The following is a 13,932-nucleotide window of genomic DNA, read 5'->3' on the forward strand; positions in this document are numbered from 1 at the left end:
TTTTGAATATTGCACAAATTAAATTGTCTTGGGGTGGTGTTTGCACTGAAGTCATTCTTTTCAAAATTTATTCATTTTCCTGTATAGTTTTAGGTACTTAAAGTTTGAACTATTTAGTATTCTATTATCAGTACACTAAATGTATTTATCTTTTCCATCTTGACAGACATTAGAATTTCCATGTTTTTTCCAGATGTGGGTTATTACAAACTGCCGAGCTATCAACATTTCCAGATATGTACATCCAATACTTTCTACTATTTATACTCAAGAATGGAATGTTAAAACTCAGTTATACATGGCTACATATCAGATAAATATTTATATATCACACAAAACCAGGCAATGCTAATTTGTGTATAAGCATTTTTATACTCTACCTTGTATGTCCAAATGTTTGCAGAATGATTGTGCCAATTTAGACATCCAGCGGGAGTGAATGATCTCTTCTCTGATTCATATACTTGACAGTACTTAAAATAATTAGACCATTTTTCTTTTATTATTGGTCTGAAACTTTTTTAATGTTTTGTTTATTCCTGTTGCAGTGTAGAAACTTATTCTGAGCTATTGGAATTTGCCATTTCTGCCTTTAATCTGTTAATAAACTCATTCAGTAAGTTCTTAACTTTGGTCATTGTATTTTCTAATTTTCAAATTTCTATTTAGTTCTTTTACAACTCTATGATGGCACTTTTTGTAGTTTCCAGTTTCCTGCCAATTAAAAAAAATTCCCCTGAGCCAGAAATGGTGGTATAATACCTGTAATCCCACCACGCAGAAGGCTGAGCTATGTAGTGGGTTTAAGGCCAGCCTGAATTACACAGCAAAACCCTGTATCGAGAGAGAGAGAGAGAGAGAGAGAGAGAGAGAGAGAGAGAGAGAGAGAGAGAGAGAAAAAAAGAAAAGAAAAGCACTTATCTTTCATTTCTTTAAGTACAATAAATATAAAATGTTTCTGAAAATCCTAATATCTGAATTTGAAGTATCTGTTTCTCTCATCTATTATGTCTGTTAGCTCTGTTATCTAAAGTATCATCTCCTTTCACCCGATGTCTTCTATTTTTATTCAGTAAAGTTTATTAAGAAGTTACTTGAAGGAAGATTGTGAGTCCTAAAATTAAGATATTTTCCATAAAGGAGATTTTGCTTTTGTTTTAGTATGTCTTTCCTGCCAGGCATTCAGAGTTTCTGTCAGTCTAGTAAAATCTTAATTTTGTGAAAATTCGAAATAAATTATGTAGTCTTTGTCTTTAATCCAATAGACTGAAACAATTCAAATTTAGAAAGGTGAAGCTGAGGTACAACAAGTTTTGATAACTTCCTCCTGTGGGAGATGTTTTGTGACTCTGAGCTGTAACACTGTGTTGCTGTGTCTTCTCACCCATTGATGTGTACAGCCGACGACCTTCAAATTGTGACTTTTCTTGTTTTAATCTCTCTGTCTTCCTTTGTTTTTGTTTTGGTGCCAGCTAAAGTATGCATTGCTTTTGTTTTGTTTTCTGTTTTTTGGAACCTTTAGTACTCATTTCCCCTGACTGGTTATAATTATTTTAAAAGTGGTGGTGATGACTTTTTATTTTATCTATCCCTGCATAGAGTGTGGTTCTTTGATGCAGTAGCTGCTCAACAGATGTTAAATGGATAAGTCAATGAGTGAATAAATTTTGGAAATAGGTACATATATAAAAGTGATTAAACCAAGTTCAGCGTTGCCACAGAAAGAAACAAGCATTTTCCCTCTATTATAGTTCCCAGAGCTTCAATCTAATTTCTGTTGCTGTTTACCTGTCTAATATATTGCCTGATTGTCCTCATAGAGAACAACTTGCCTGAATTAGGATTTATGAATAGTGATCTAGCTCTGTAATAAAGCTTAAAAATAAGGCTTTAAAAACATTGATCCAGATGAGGAGTGATAGGATGTAATAAAGGTTTATTTAGGGCATAAAATTTAAAAGGCGTGTTCATCAATAATTCATCAGCTTTCCTTAAAAGGACCCTTAGTCTAATCATTTCTGTTCTGTACTTTTAATCAATTCTAGTTGACATTGCTAGGCAGGGATTTTGACAGCGGCCCTGTGTAAAGAATCTATTTATCTAGAGATTTACCTATAAACAAATAATTAAAATCATTCCTAGGAAAATTTTAGCATATAATAATTTAATGTCTTCAACAATTGATATAAAGAGATATGAATAAAACTGAAAAAGAATCATTAATAGTTTATATGAGTGTACACAGAATATTATTTTTCCATATATATCACTTGGTTATGCAATGGAGTTAACTTCTCGCTTTTTAAAGTACCATTTACCATAAAGAGTTTATTGAACTATCTGGTCATTATATTACTGTCAAACTGCAGAGATTTGTTAATGTTTGAGGATTCATGGAAATAGAGAATGTTTGTCACTCAAAATTGTTAGTGGGAGAATCAGTCCGGTAAGATCATCCATGAGCACTTCCCCAGTTGATCTGGCAATTGGTAGGTCTTAATCTAGAGATGAATAAATGCATTATTTCTGTAGTTCCCATCCATAGCATTAATTATAGAGCATTCTCATCATGTTTGCAGGCTCCCGGAAGCTGACCTTTATTTTGGAAGTCCTTTAATGCCTCTCATTTTAATGAGCTCAGGATCTACTTCAGTGTATTGACACAAGGCACAGCCATTGGCTAAGCCTATATTTTGCCCAAACAAATAAACGAAAACTAGCAAATTCTGCCAATTGTCTATTGGTTTTATTATATAATGTAAATTATGTAAATAAAGCAGAATCATCGAAACATGTTGAACTTTACATAAAATGTTAAAGGATTGGCTGAATTTTTACTCTTCATTTTTACTTTAATATGTAGATTAAACAAGTCAGTATTACTAGAAATTTTACTCTCAAAACTTCTTACCTATTGATCTAATAATATATCAATATTCATTATCATCAAATACTATTAACCAAGAAAATACATACCTTACCAAAGAAGATTAGGATCTTTTTTATGCATTCTAGAATTGCAGAGAGGCAGTCAGTCTGGTACAGCAGGTCAAGTGCCAGGGAAATCGACTTGTATGTTGTTTTTCTGAATAGTGCCTTCTCAGATAGTTACCAGGGCACAGATCATATTTATTTCCTGGGTATACAAATGAAAAAGGATAACTGAATAGCTAGCGGACTTATTTTCATTATTTTTTAAAAGGCATTACTGCAGCAAAATGAAACTCTTTGACCCTGAACAATTAAAAAATTTAACTCATGGTAATTTTTAGGGAAAAAAAACTGAATGTTATGGCGTACAATATTCATGTAACAGGTGTGCTAAATTCATAAGGCACTTATTTAGTATTTTTGAGTAAGAGCCAAAAACAAAACAGAATTATTTTACCTTTGAATGGAGGCTATTTTGGATATCTCAAAAGAAAAAATGATTCAATGAGAAAATCTTTTAGTATTCTGACTTAGACCCAAAGAGGGATTTTAGACTGCCCAGCAGACTACATGGACAATATAGACTTTGAATGATTATCTGTAAATGCTACTGTTGCTGAAAGAGTTCTGAACAAGATTATGATATTAAGGAATAGAGGACCTCATTTTCTGTCATCTGTCAGCATGTTTCAAACCCACTGAGCTCTATTAATACTGAATGTTCCAAAGTGAAAAGGGCTGATGTGCTTGTTTTTAAAAATCAAAATTTGAACAGATGAAAGAGGTGACAGCAGAAATCAATTAGCCAAATTCATCAAATTAGTCTACAAGAGTTTAGCAAATAACTTCCAGTTTATGTGATGCTATAAATTTTAGTTAAATTGTATGTTTTTAAAAAATATATGATCTTTTCAGAGTTGCATGTGGAGTTCACCTGTTAAATATCATTTTATCTGTATATGTAAAAATACAGACACCCAAGCACCTATAATCTCAGCATTTGGGAGGCTGAAGCAGGAGGATCTCTGCGAGTTTGAGGGCCACATAGTGACTTCAAGGCCAGCCTGAATTACATAACAAGACCTTGTTTCAAAAGACCAAAAAACCCCTCTGTCTCCTAGATATATAGAGAGACAAAAATATCTAAGTATTATAAAACATAATTTCCAAAATCCACTTGACTGCTGATGGATTTCGGATATTCATCCTGAGATGGCAGAAAACATGAACTCCTGAACCTCGAATTGTTTTAGCCACTTTCAACATTGTTAGTGATATAATGCATTAATAATGCATAACTTGTACCCTGAGTATATTCTTCCAAACTGTGAAACACTTTTTATACTTTGCAAGCCAAACTCTGTAAAGAATTAATCTTTGCATGTCGAGAACAATATTGACTGAAGTTAAATGTTTCTTATACCCATATAGGAAGAACCCTTTGTAATGGTCTCTGAAAATGTGTTGGGTAAGCCGAAGAAATACCAGGGCTTCTCCATTGACGTTCTGGATGCCTTATCCAACTACCTGGGCTTTAACTATGAAATTTATGTGGCACCAGATCACAAGTATGGAAGCCCACAGGAAGATGGGACATGGAATGGCTTGGTAGGAGAACTAGTCTTTAAGGTAAGAATTCATTTGTTTATCTCACACCTGAAGGTTCAATTGGAAACTAATTTCATATAAAATAAGCGTGATGCAGTGTATTAGGTTGTGGCGTTAAATGCAGATGTCTTACCTATATCTATTAATTTTGTGGAAAGAAAATTGAGTGACAGAGAAAAGCCAAATTTGAAAAAATTTCTTATAATCGAAAAGCATTTAGAAGAAGGCCTGATAGCGCCAAACTCATGTCCCAAATATTTTGTCAGTATGCGGCTCATGATGATGTCACAATTCATAACATGTTTTTTCTTAAGTGCTGTTATTAAAAATAAAAAAAGAAATAGTAATTTTTAAAAATCTAATTACTTAGTTTTGGAATCTAAGCAAGGAGTCTAAGCTTCTTTAATTTTTAAAGAAAATTAAAATTAATTAAAATTTAATTTTAATTTTTCTCATTGTTCTTTCAATTCTCAAAGTATGTCTTAAAATTCTATTTATTTCCTTAATTTTGTCGGTGTTTGCTATAATATTTTGAAGCTAATACTAAATATATATATATTTATAATTATTATGTCCTTATGATAGTTGTTGAATAATTGGATTTTGATCTATCACTTAATATTTGATTTATATTTCCTCTGCTCCTTTTTTAAAATTTTTTAAGATTTTGGTCCTGGGAATCAAACTCAGGACCTTGGGCTTTCCAGGCAGGCTCTGTGCCACTGAGCTATATCCCCAACCCTCTTCTGTTCCTTTCTTTCCTGCTTTTTTTTGGTAGCAAATCAAAATTATTTTAATATTTTATTTTATCTCCACTGTTACTTCTTTAGCTGATCCTCTGGGGATTTTTTTGTTGGTCAATGGTTAATCAAAAGATAATACACATTTTTATGTGTGCACATTGTATCTGACACTAATATTGCACCATTTCATGCTAAAAAAATTAATAAACTTGCAGCAACATATGAAACTTTATTTATACCTAGCTTATCATTTCTATTTCTGGTTACAAATTTATATTTTTTTAACTCCACCACAAAATATAGATCTTGATTTAACCAATTATTGTTTGAAAGTATAGAAAGCAAAAAATGCAATCACTATAACAAACAACATATTACTATTTCTGGGCTCTTTATTCCCTTCCAATATCTGAGCTTCTGTCTGAACCACAAAGAACTTTTTGTGGAGTGTCCTGAAGTATAGTCCTGAATGTGGCATATACTCTCAATTTTTGTTGATTTACAATGCCTTTACTGACCCTTACTTTTGAATAATGTTCATACCAGTTGACAAATTCTGAGTTGACAGCTTTTTAGACTATGTGGAGCTCAAAATTCAATCTCTACCACTCTGTCATAGGCAACAATTATAATTTTTTGTTGGGTTCTCTCAACATTCAGGCTTTTGTTTTCTGCTGATTTTCTTAGGGTCTTTATCGTAAATATTCAGGGTCAGTCAAATGATTGAGGGAGATTTTTACACAGGTTTATGTGGCTACTCCAAGCTACCTCCATTGTCTGCCATGTTAGTGACAACCTGATTTTCCACTGAAACTGTAAGCTACCTTGTGTCACCTGAATTGAGGTAGGTCCTCAATTAATAAGCCTTACAAAATCAGATTTCCCTAATGTAGTGGGCATTTTCACAACCTCATTTTCTGCCTGATTTTTCTGGGGAGTTGTTGATGATCTAAACCAGAATTGTTTGATAGTGTGGTGAGAGAAACTAGATTGCAAAAGATTATGAAAAAACATGGAAATGAAAATGTGAATGTAACACGCATAGGCTATTACTCTTTCAGAAAATTTGGATGGGTAAGGAAAGACAGGCAAATAATAGAATATTAGAATTTATTCATAAAATGTGGCAGAGTTTTTGTATTTTTGCAAAACAGAGACTTGAGCAAAATTATAAGCTGAGGAAGAAAAAGATAGAAGGAGAATTTAATATAAGGATAGCATGTTAATATGTGAAGGGTAAAGATACCAGAGTAGACAGGGAAGAAGAAGAAAAGATTAGGTGGAGAAATGATTTTGAGGAAATAAAATTGTTGCCTTCATACAGAAAAAAATGTGATGAGGATGTATCTTTTAAGTCTTGAGGTGAGAGTTTGGGAGGCTGAGGAAAATCGTATCTCAGTGTTTCGGTTTCTCGATAAAAATAGGAGACAAAGTGTATGACAGTGATGGGGATGGGTGTTACATAAGGTCTATGAGAGAATGGCGCAAGTTTCAACAGGAACTGTGGGAGTTGAGACTCACTGCTAAATCAGAATGGGTATGAGGAGAGCTCTGCAGCATGAGGAGGGAGGTGAGGCTTAGGTCAGGCTGACCCTTTGTCCTGCAGCCCCTTGCCAGCACTGTGACGCCAGAACAGAGAACAGAAGCCCAAGAGCAGGAGCAGATAAGTTAAAATCTCCACGTAGAGCTTGAGTTGTGCGGGTGAACCTGGCAAGAAAGTTAAGTGAGAGGAAAGACAAGGAGAAGTGACCCAGGCCACCAGACCATGGTCAGGGGCACAGACCTGGCTACATTTTCAAAGAAATTAATCGGACCCTCAAGATGAAGTTGAAAAACATGTAAAATATAAATGAGCTAGTAGCTTAGAGAGATATTTCTCGAGATTGAAATATAGAATGCCCACATTTGATCTGGGTTGTAATGGCAGGATATTACAGCATATAACAAAAATTAGAGTTTAACATAGCCCCAAAGGGAGGGATGAATAGGTGCATCACAGGGATTGTAAAGGTGGTAAAACTGCTCTCTAGGATACTGTAATGGTGGATGCATAGACAGCGTCATTCAGCTGCTGAAACTCAGAAAGGAGAAGCTCTACTATAAGCTATAGACTTTAGTTAATAATGATTACTGATACTGGTTCATCGAACGTGCAACATTAATGCAGCATGTTAGTAGTATGAGAAACTCTGTGCTTCTTGCCCAAATTTTCTACAAGCATAAACCTTCTCTTAAAAATACTTCATTGAAACAGTGACTCAAAGTGACTGCAAGGAGCACCTTGATTGAGCCTGAGATCCAGTAGGAAGCTAGAAGGTTCTGGAGAGAGCAGCAGTATTCAGCCAGTTCTCAAAGTATTCAGAGCATGCAGAGAAACCATTTGACAATCTGTCCCATAGCGGTGGTGAGACAGCTCTTCCTGACAGAGCACATGTAATTGTCAGGACAAAATACAATACCAGAAAACAGAGTGAGAGCACAGATGGTGTGCACAGAATTTCATCAACAAATTACCAAACTTAGGCTCTCTGAGTACCTGAAAACACAGATAAAGCTTCAGGTGTCTAGAAAGAAAGGGAAACGATTTCACCCCATAGAAATACAAACTAAAAATGCGCTTTTTTCTGAGTCCTCCTCCAGCTCTTGGCACACTCCCTGCCCCCTGCAGCCACGTCACTGCCCTCTGTGGACCCGGCACGTGGGAGCTGGGCTCCTGCCATAGACAGCCATGACACGTGGTTGCCCAAATTCATGTTGATGCCACAGGAACTAATGTTAACACACTTTCAGTGATTGTCCTCTACTTTTAAAAATATTGATCCTTCCTTTAAATCCCCAAGTGCCCATTTAAATCCCAAGCATAGTCCATGCTTTTCAATTCTCAGGTGGCCCCTACTCTTTGTCCTGTACCTCCCTCACTTTTGGTTTTTAAAGCTTATGATTTGGTGTGAGGAGAAAGAAAAATCTCATGGGATTTCTTGTTTTCTTGCTCTTTAACTGAAAAGTCCTTCCATTTAGTCTTTTATCTTTAGTGGTAACACAAAAACTTTGAATTGAAGAAGACATTAGCTTTGGATACTGCTGACATACTTAGTACGTTTGTGCGATTAATAGAGTTTTTAAAATGTCTTTGAATCGCAGTGTGTCCACACGTGTGGAAAGAAGTTGCTGTGAAGACTAACCAAGAAAATCAATTCAAGAGAATGCCGCAGGAAAGAAACTAGATCTCATCTCATTACTTACATGATAGTTCGTGAATCTCCCCACATTCTGTGTTTAGAAATAGAGTAAAGTCAGTATGCATTTTATAGGTTCATTGACAAGATTTGCTGGTGGATCAGACAGGGAGGTGAGAGAAAGCCCAAAGCAAATGATCTCTTCTGCAGTCCAAGCCCTGATCTCTTTTCAACCACAGAAGTAGGAAAACATATCATGTGTTCTTGTTTTTCCCAGTTCCACTCAGGCCCTTGCCCTTCACAACCATCCTTCCCGAGATGCACCTAAACAAGTCCAGTTGCCATTCCTCTTTCGATTCTTGAGATCTCTCGATATATTTCTAGCACAATAGCCCCAACAACAGTCACTTCTCTGTTTCCAGACATTTGATGGTTTCATCAGTCCATTCAGAGTTAAAACCATCCTTAAAACTGTTCCCATGGTCAGGCCAGTCCCTTTCGTGGTCTCTCTGGTCTCTTCTTCAGTAGACTGCAGATTCGGGTTTTTCTTCACCAGCCTCTTACTCAGTGAACTTGACCTTTCTCCTGGAAGACTTTTCTCCCAGTGTCTCTCTACCACTTCATTCTTCTTCCAGCTCCTGCTTAAAGGTTGTTACAGAGGCCTTCCCTTGATACCCTGCATAGAAAAATGCCTTCCACTGTCCATCCTACCCTTGCCTCTTTTCTGTTTTATTGTTGTTATAACACATATCGTAATTTTATTCTGTTACCTACTTGATCATTAGCTTCCCCAGCTCAGTTCTGGGATTAATTTGGAAAGATTTCATATGTTTGGCTCTTGCTAAAATCTTAGTGTCTAGAAAATATTTGTACATAAGGAATTGGTAGCAGTTTTATGATGTCTTAAGACATACATTAGATAATAACTCTATCCTTATTAATGTCTTTCAATGACATTCATTACTTTAAACCAACCTACTGTACCATCCTACACTTAATTTTATATGAAAAAAAGTTTCTGTCTTTATGGCAAATCTAAATGTTTGGCTTTTAATGCCTCTTTTAAGCCTTTATCAATTAACTGTGTAACTTGTTATACTTAGTCATTCCTGCAGTTGCTTTGACAGTGGTATCATTTACAGGCATGGAAGAAATTAAGGAGGCAAGTATTTGGGAAGAGGATACAGGGTATGGAAACAAAACTAATATTTTGGAAATGGGCAGTAATAACCAGACACTCTTCTAAAGCTTTATGGTTGTCAACTTCTTAAGTCATCATAATAATTCTATAAATAATGCTCCCATTATGTAGATAAAATCCCAGACATAGACAGTTTAAATAAACTGCCTCAAGTTACATAGCTAATAAGTAGATGAACTAAGATCTGAGGTTACAGTTTTGAGTCTAGAGCCTATTTTTATTAACAAGTATGGACAGACCTCCTCAGAGATCCCCACACAGGAAAAGAAATAAGTAACTTGATGTATGAGACCTCAGTTCAGCACATAGATGAAACTATCAGCACATAGATAAATTTAATTGCCCTCCACCTTGCTCTACCCTATTTTTCTTCCATAGTCTCTTTCACATCCCTTGCTCCTTCTCAGTGCTTCAAAACAGTGTACTTTATCTTAAAAACAGCCCTCCCTTATTTTTTAAGTTAAATTAATTGGATGTCTTTGGTCATGAATAACAATCCAGTGGAGGTGAAAAGATAATTTAATGGCTCACAGAACTGATCTGCCCGGAGATGAGATCCAGGCCCATTTCCTCAGGCCTTGGTATCATTCCCTCCATGGCTCAGCTCTGCTTTCCTCAGTGTGGCACCAATTCCCAGGCAGGCTCTTCCTTCTTGGCAGTAAGATTACTTTCCACAGCTCCAGGCTTCAATTATCTATCCCAGCATAAACATTGATTCTTTTTTTTATCAGCAGTTCCACACCAGAGCCTCAGCTTGCATACTCACTGGCTCTGACTGCGAAGGGCTATGTCCAAGAGGAGGGGTGCTTGCGGTGCCAGGCTGTATGTCACCCACATCTAGCACCAAACCAGCATGCTTCCCTGTGGAACACTTAGCACAAGCATGGGAGCACCTCCCCGGGGAAGAGCAGCGCACTGTAATCGGAAGAGGAACAGATAAATCAATTCCATAAGAACAGTTGAATAAGTTTTATCCATAGTTGTATATGCATAAAAATTTAAATCACCAATAAATGAAAAGCTATAAAAAATTTAAGTGAAATTACAAACCAAAGTTTGCAAAACATTTGCAAAAAATAAGATGACAAATTGCTAATGCCCCCTTTTTTCACTACTATATAACCTGCTAGTAAAATCCACAAAAAATTGCTAATATTCCAGTAGATAAAGATAAAAAGATTTAAACTTACAATTTCAAAGGAAGAAACCAATAGGAATTATAAATCCAAAAGAAAATCTGTTATGATGGAGTAGAATATTTGATAGTAGGTAAGTATATGAGGCTTGATTGGTTAGTTCTTTTGCAAAGAAAAGGCTGCAATTCTGTGTCGTATATGCTTGGAATGATTTTCTACCCAACATTTTATTATAAAAATAGACCATCACTAAAATTAGATGCACATATTTCAATTGTCTACACACCTAACACCACTAGCAACTAACGTAGTAAAACAAGGACTCAGACCACATTCTTTGAAGCTGACCTAATAATTACCAGCATCTGTAATAGGGCATACTTGTGCTAACACACTCTTTTGGACTTTGAAACCACCAGCTCCTCCGTACTCACCACGGTCCTAATAAGGAGGCACTACTATGATCCCAGGGTTGCAGGTAGTGAAAAACAGTCCCAAAGGTGAAGTAAATTGTCTGTGGTGGCACAGCCAAGTTGTAAGGAGCTCATGATTCAAATTTAGACAGTTTGGATATCAAAGCTCCAGCGAAACTCACACTTTGTCCTTGTTTTCAGATCATTTCAATCTTTGATAATCATTTTCTGATAACACTTGTTCACATCTTTATAAGCTATCTTTTGAAAGATTACACACACACACATATACACACACATACACACATAGAGACAGACAATTTATTTTTACACAATACCTCTATTAGAATGTGGTCTGAGTCCTTGTTTTACTACGTTAGTTGCCAGTGGTGTTAAGTGTGTAGACAATTGAAATATGTACATCTAATTTTAGTGATGGTCTGTTTTTATAATAGAATAGAATACCTCTATTAGCAGAAGGCTGAGGTTATGTTTACTTTGTGTGCCAAGTACAAAGCAGAATAGCTCATATTCATCCAATAATCTCCACCTATTGAACACATGTTATATTCTGTGCACTGTGCCTAGCATCATAGATATAAAACAATGAAAGGTACTCTTCCTACCTTCAAACCCCTCACAGAGTACATGGAAGACAAATGTTTAAATAAATAGTTAACCCAGTGTGACAGATGTCATAGAGTGATACATGCAGGGCATCATGGCAACCCAGGGGCTAAGTAGCAGCTCCTGCTTGACACTGGGAAGATTTCCCAGGGGAGGAGAAACTTGACCTGTGTCGTGCAGATGAGTGTACATGAGGGAGGAAGCATCAGGGCAAGTTACACAAGCAGGTTTGCTGTGCTACAGAGTTGGATTTTATCATTTAGCCACTGAAAATTACAAAAGGTGTCTACACAAGACAAAAATGTGATTTCAGTTGTTTTTTAAAAAGACAGCTGAGCTAAGTCTGAGGATGCATTTGGATAAAACAAAGGAGAAGACAAATGGCTTCTTCAACAGTCTGAAAGGGAATAAAGTAATGTCTAAGCCAAAACAGCACCAAAAGGAGGCTAACAAAAAATGATTTTGAGAAAACAATCAATTTGCTAAGATTTAATTAATCGAACTTGAAAACTCAAAGAAGATCAAGGAGCTGCTGAGACTTGGTGGGAGGGTAATGAGCAGGCAGACGTGCCCTGACAGGAATCGGGGACAGAAGAAAAAGCAGATTTGAAGAGGACAACAGAGATACAGAATTTAGCTGTAGACATTTTCCCTTAATGAGCTGATTGGGTTCCCTAGGGTCAATCAGCTGTGGCCCACCCAGGCAGGAAGTTTCAAACAATGTGTGTGATTGTAAGAATATGCTTGCATTTCTGAGTGGTGAGGACGGAGCTGAAGTCCGAATGTGGGAGATCCCACAAATTTGTGCATACAAAATTAGAAGCAAAAAACTGTGCCAAAATATCTGTTGCTGAGATGGAACTGGTTTTTTTAATGCTAATGAAGGAAAAGGATAGGGATCTGTGAAAGAAACTAAATTATGTAGATACGAATGACTTAGTGAATGGTCATAGGAGCAACTTTCTCAATTTGCAGGTGACATTTAATTGGCAGACACTGCAAACAGCAAGGAGCAATTCAATCAGATAAAGGACTTGAATTATTAAGTGCCTTGTCTAATGGATGGCAAGCACAGCTAAGTGGTGTACAATCAGTTTTGAGTTAAAACTAAAGAACCCATGGTGACTACTTGCCAAAGGGAATGGTGGTGGCCAGCAGAGGTTCCTAGGTAGAAGGAAAGCTTATAGGCAAGGGCAAGAAAAATCTCAAGACAATATGTGTATAATTAAAAAGATTTGCTGGGTTATAGGTTATAAATTAATAGACTCCTGCATCAGTCAAAGCCAAGATGATATAAAGATCAGAGCTATGATGAGAAAATCTCATAACTGGAGAATATATAAATCCTGAAATCCACTGTTGGCTATTGAAATGTCATCTATTACCTAGATTTTCATCTCTCTCAGGGATTAGTTTGGAAGAAAATTTAATGAATAACATCACTTCCCAGAATATAAGAGAGTGCAGATTTGGGTGGTGGTATTCTAAATAAATTTCAAACAACATTTTAACCATGAAATTTTATATGATTGTGTTGGTACAACTGTAAAGTGTTATGTTTATATTGTTTGACCGTCATTAGTTAAAATGCAAATTTCTTAAAGTATGAGTCTCGGTGAGTTGGAAATTATAAACATAGAGAAGTATGGCCTAGGTGAAAGAAAATAAAACTTTACTATAGCTTAAGAGTGTAGTTGATTTAATAGAGAATGTACCTTCTCTTTTCTCATCTTTGTAATGTTGTTTAACACTGACATAATATCAAAAGATTATTTAACATTGAAGAGAAATGAAAGCACAAACTCATATGTGAAACCTCCCAATATCCACTAATTTCTAGCAGGCAATGTACAAATTCCATTAGGAGGGTTTTTAAACTTAAGATACTTATAAAATATTCAGAATTTATTATTTAAAATTAATATTTGGGAATAGAGCCATACTTTATAAGGCAATTGTGAGTCTACTCTTCCCTGCCATTTGGACTTCTCTTGTTCTAGGTCATGATGATTCTGAGTGTTCTCTTGGAAATTTGATAATGGCAAACTTTCAGATAAGTGGAGATTCCCTTGACTGAAAACAAGCAACAGTAGGGCT

At 35.9% G+C, this 13,932-nt stretch overlaps 1 protein-coding gene across 1 annotated transcript in view; it reads left to right on the forward strand.

Moving 5' to 3' along the window:
• The window catches only part of Grid2 (glutamate receptor, ionotropic, delta 2), a 1,119,457-nt gene that overhangs the window by 793,006 nt on the left and 312,519 nt on the right, over positions 1 to 13,932 (forward strand). Inside the window, exon 12 of the mRNA XM_005374673.1 lies at positions 4,363 to 4,560. Coding sequence (XP_005374730.1) covers positions 4,363 to 4,560 — 198 coding nt within the window. The remainder of the gene's footprint in view (positions 1 to 4,362; positions 4,561 to 13,932) is intronic.

The sequence above is a fragment of the Chinchilla lanigera genome, unplaced genomic scaffold (genome assembly GCF_000276665.1).
Source record: "Chinchilla lanigera isolate Chin_1 unplaced genomic scaffold, ChiLan1.0 scaffold00004, whole genome shotgun sequence".
In the NCBI taxonomy this organism is placed as follows: domain Eukaryota; kingdom Metazoa; phylum Chordata; class Mammalia; order Rodentia; family Chinchillidae; genus Chinchilla; species Chinchilla lanigera.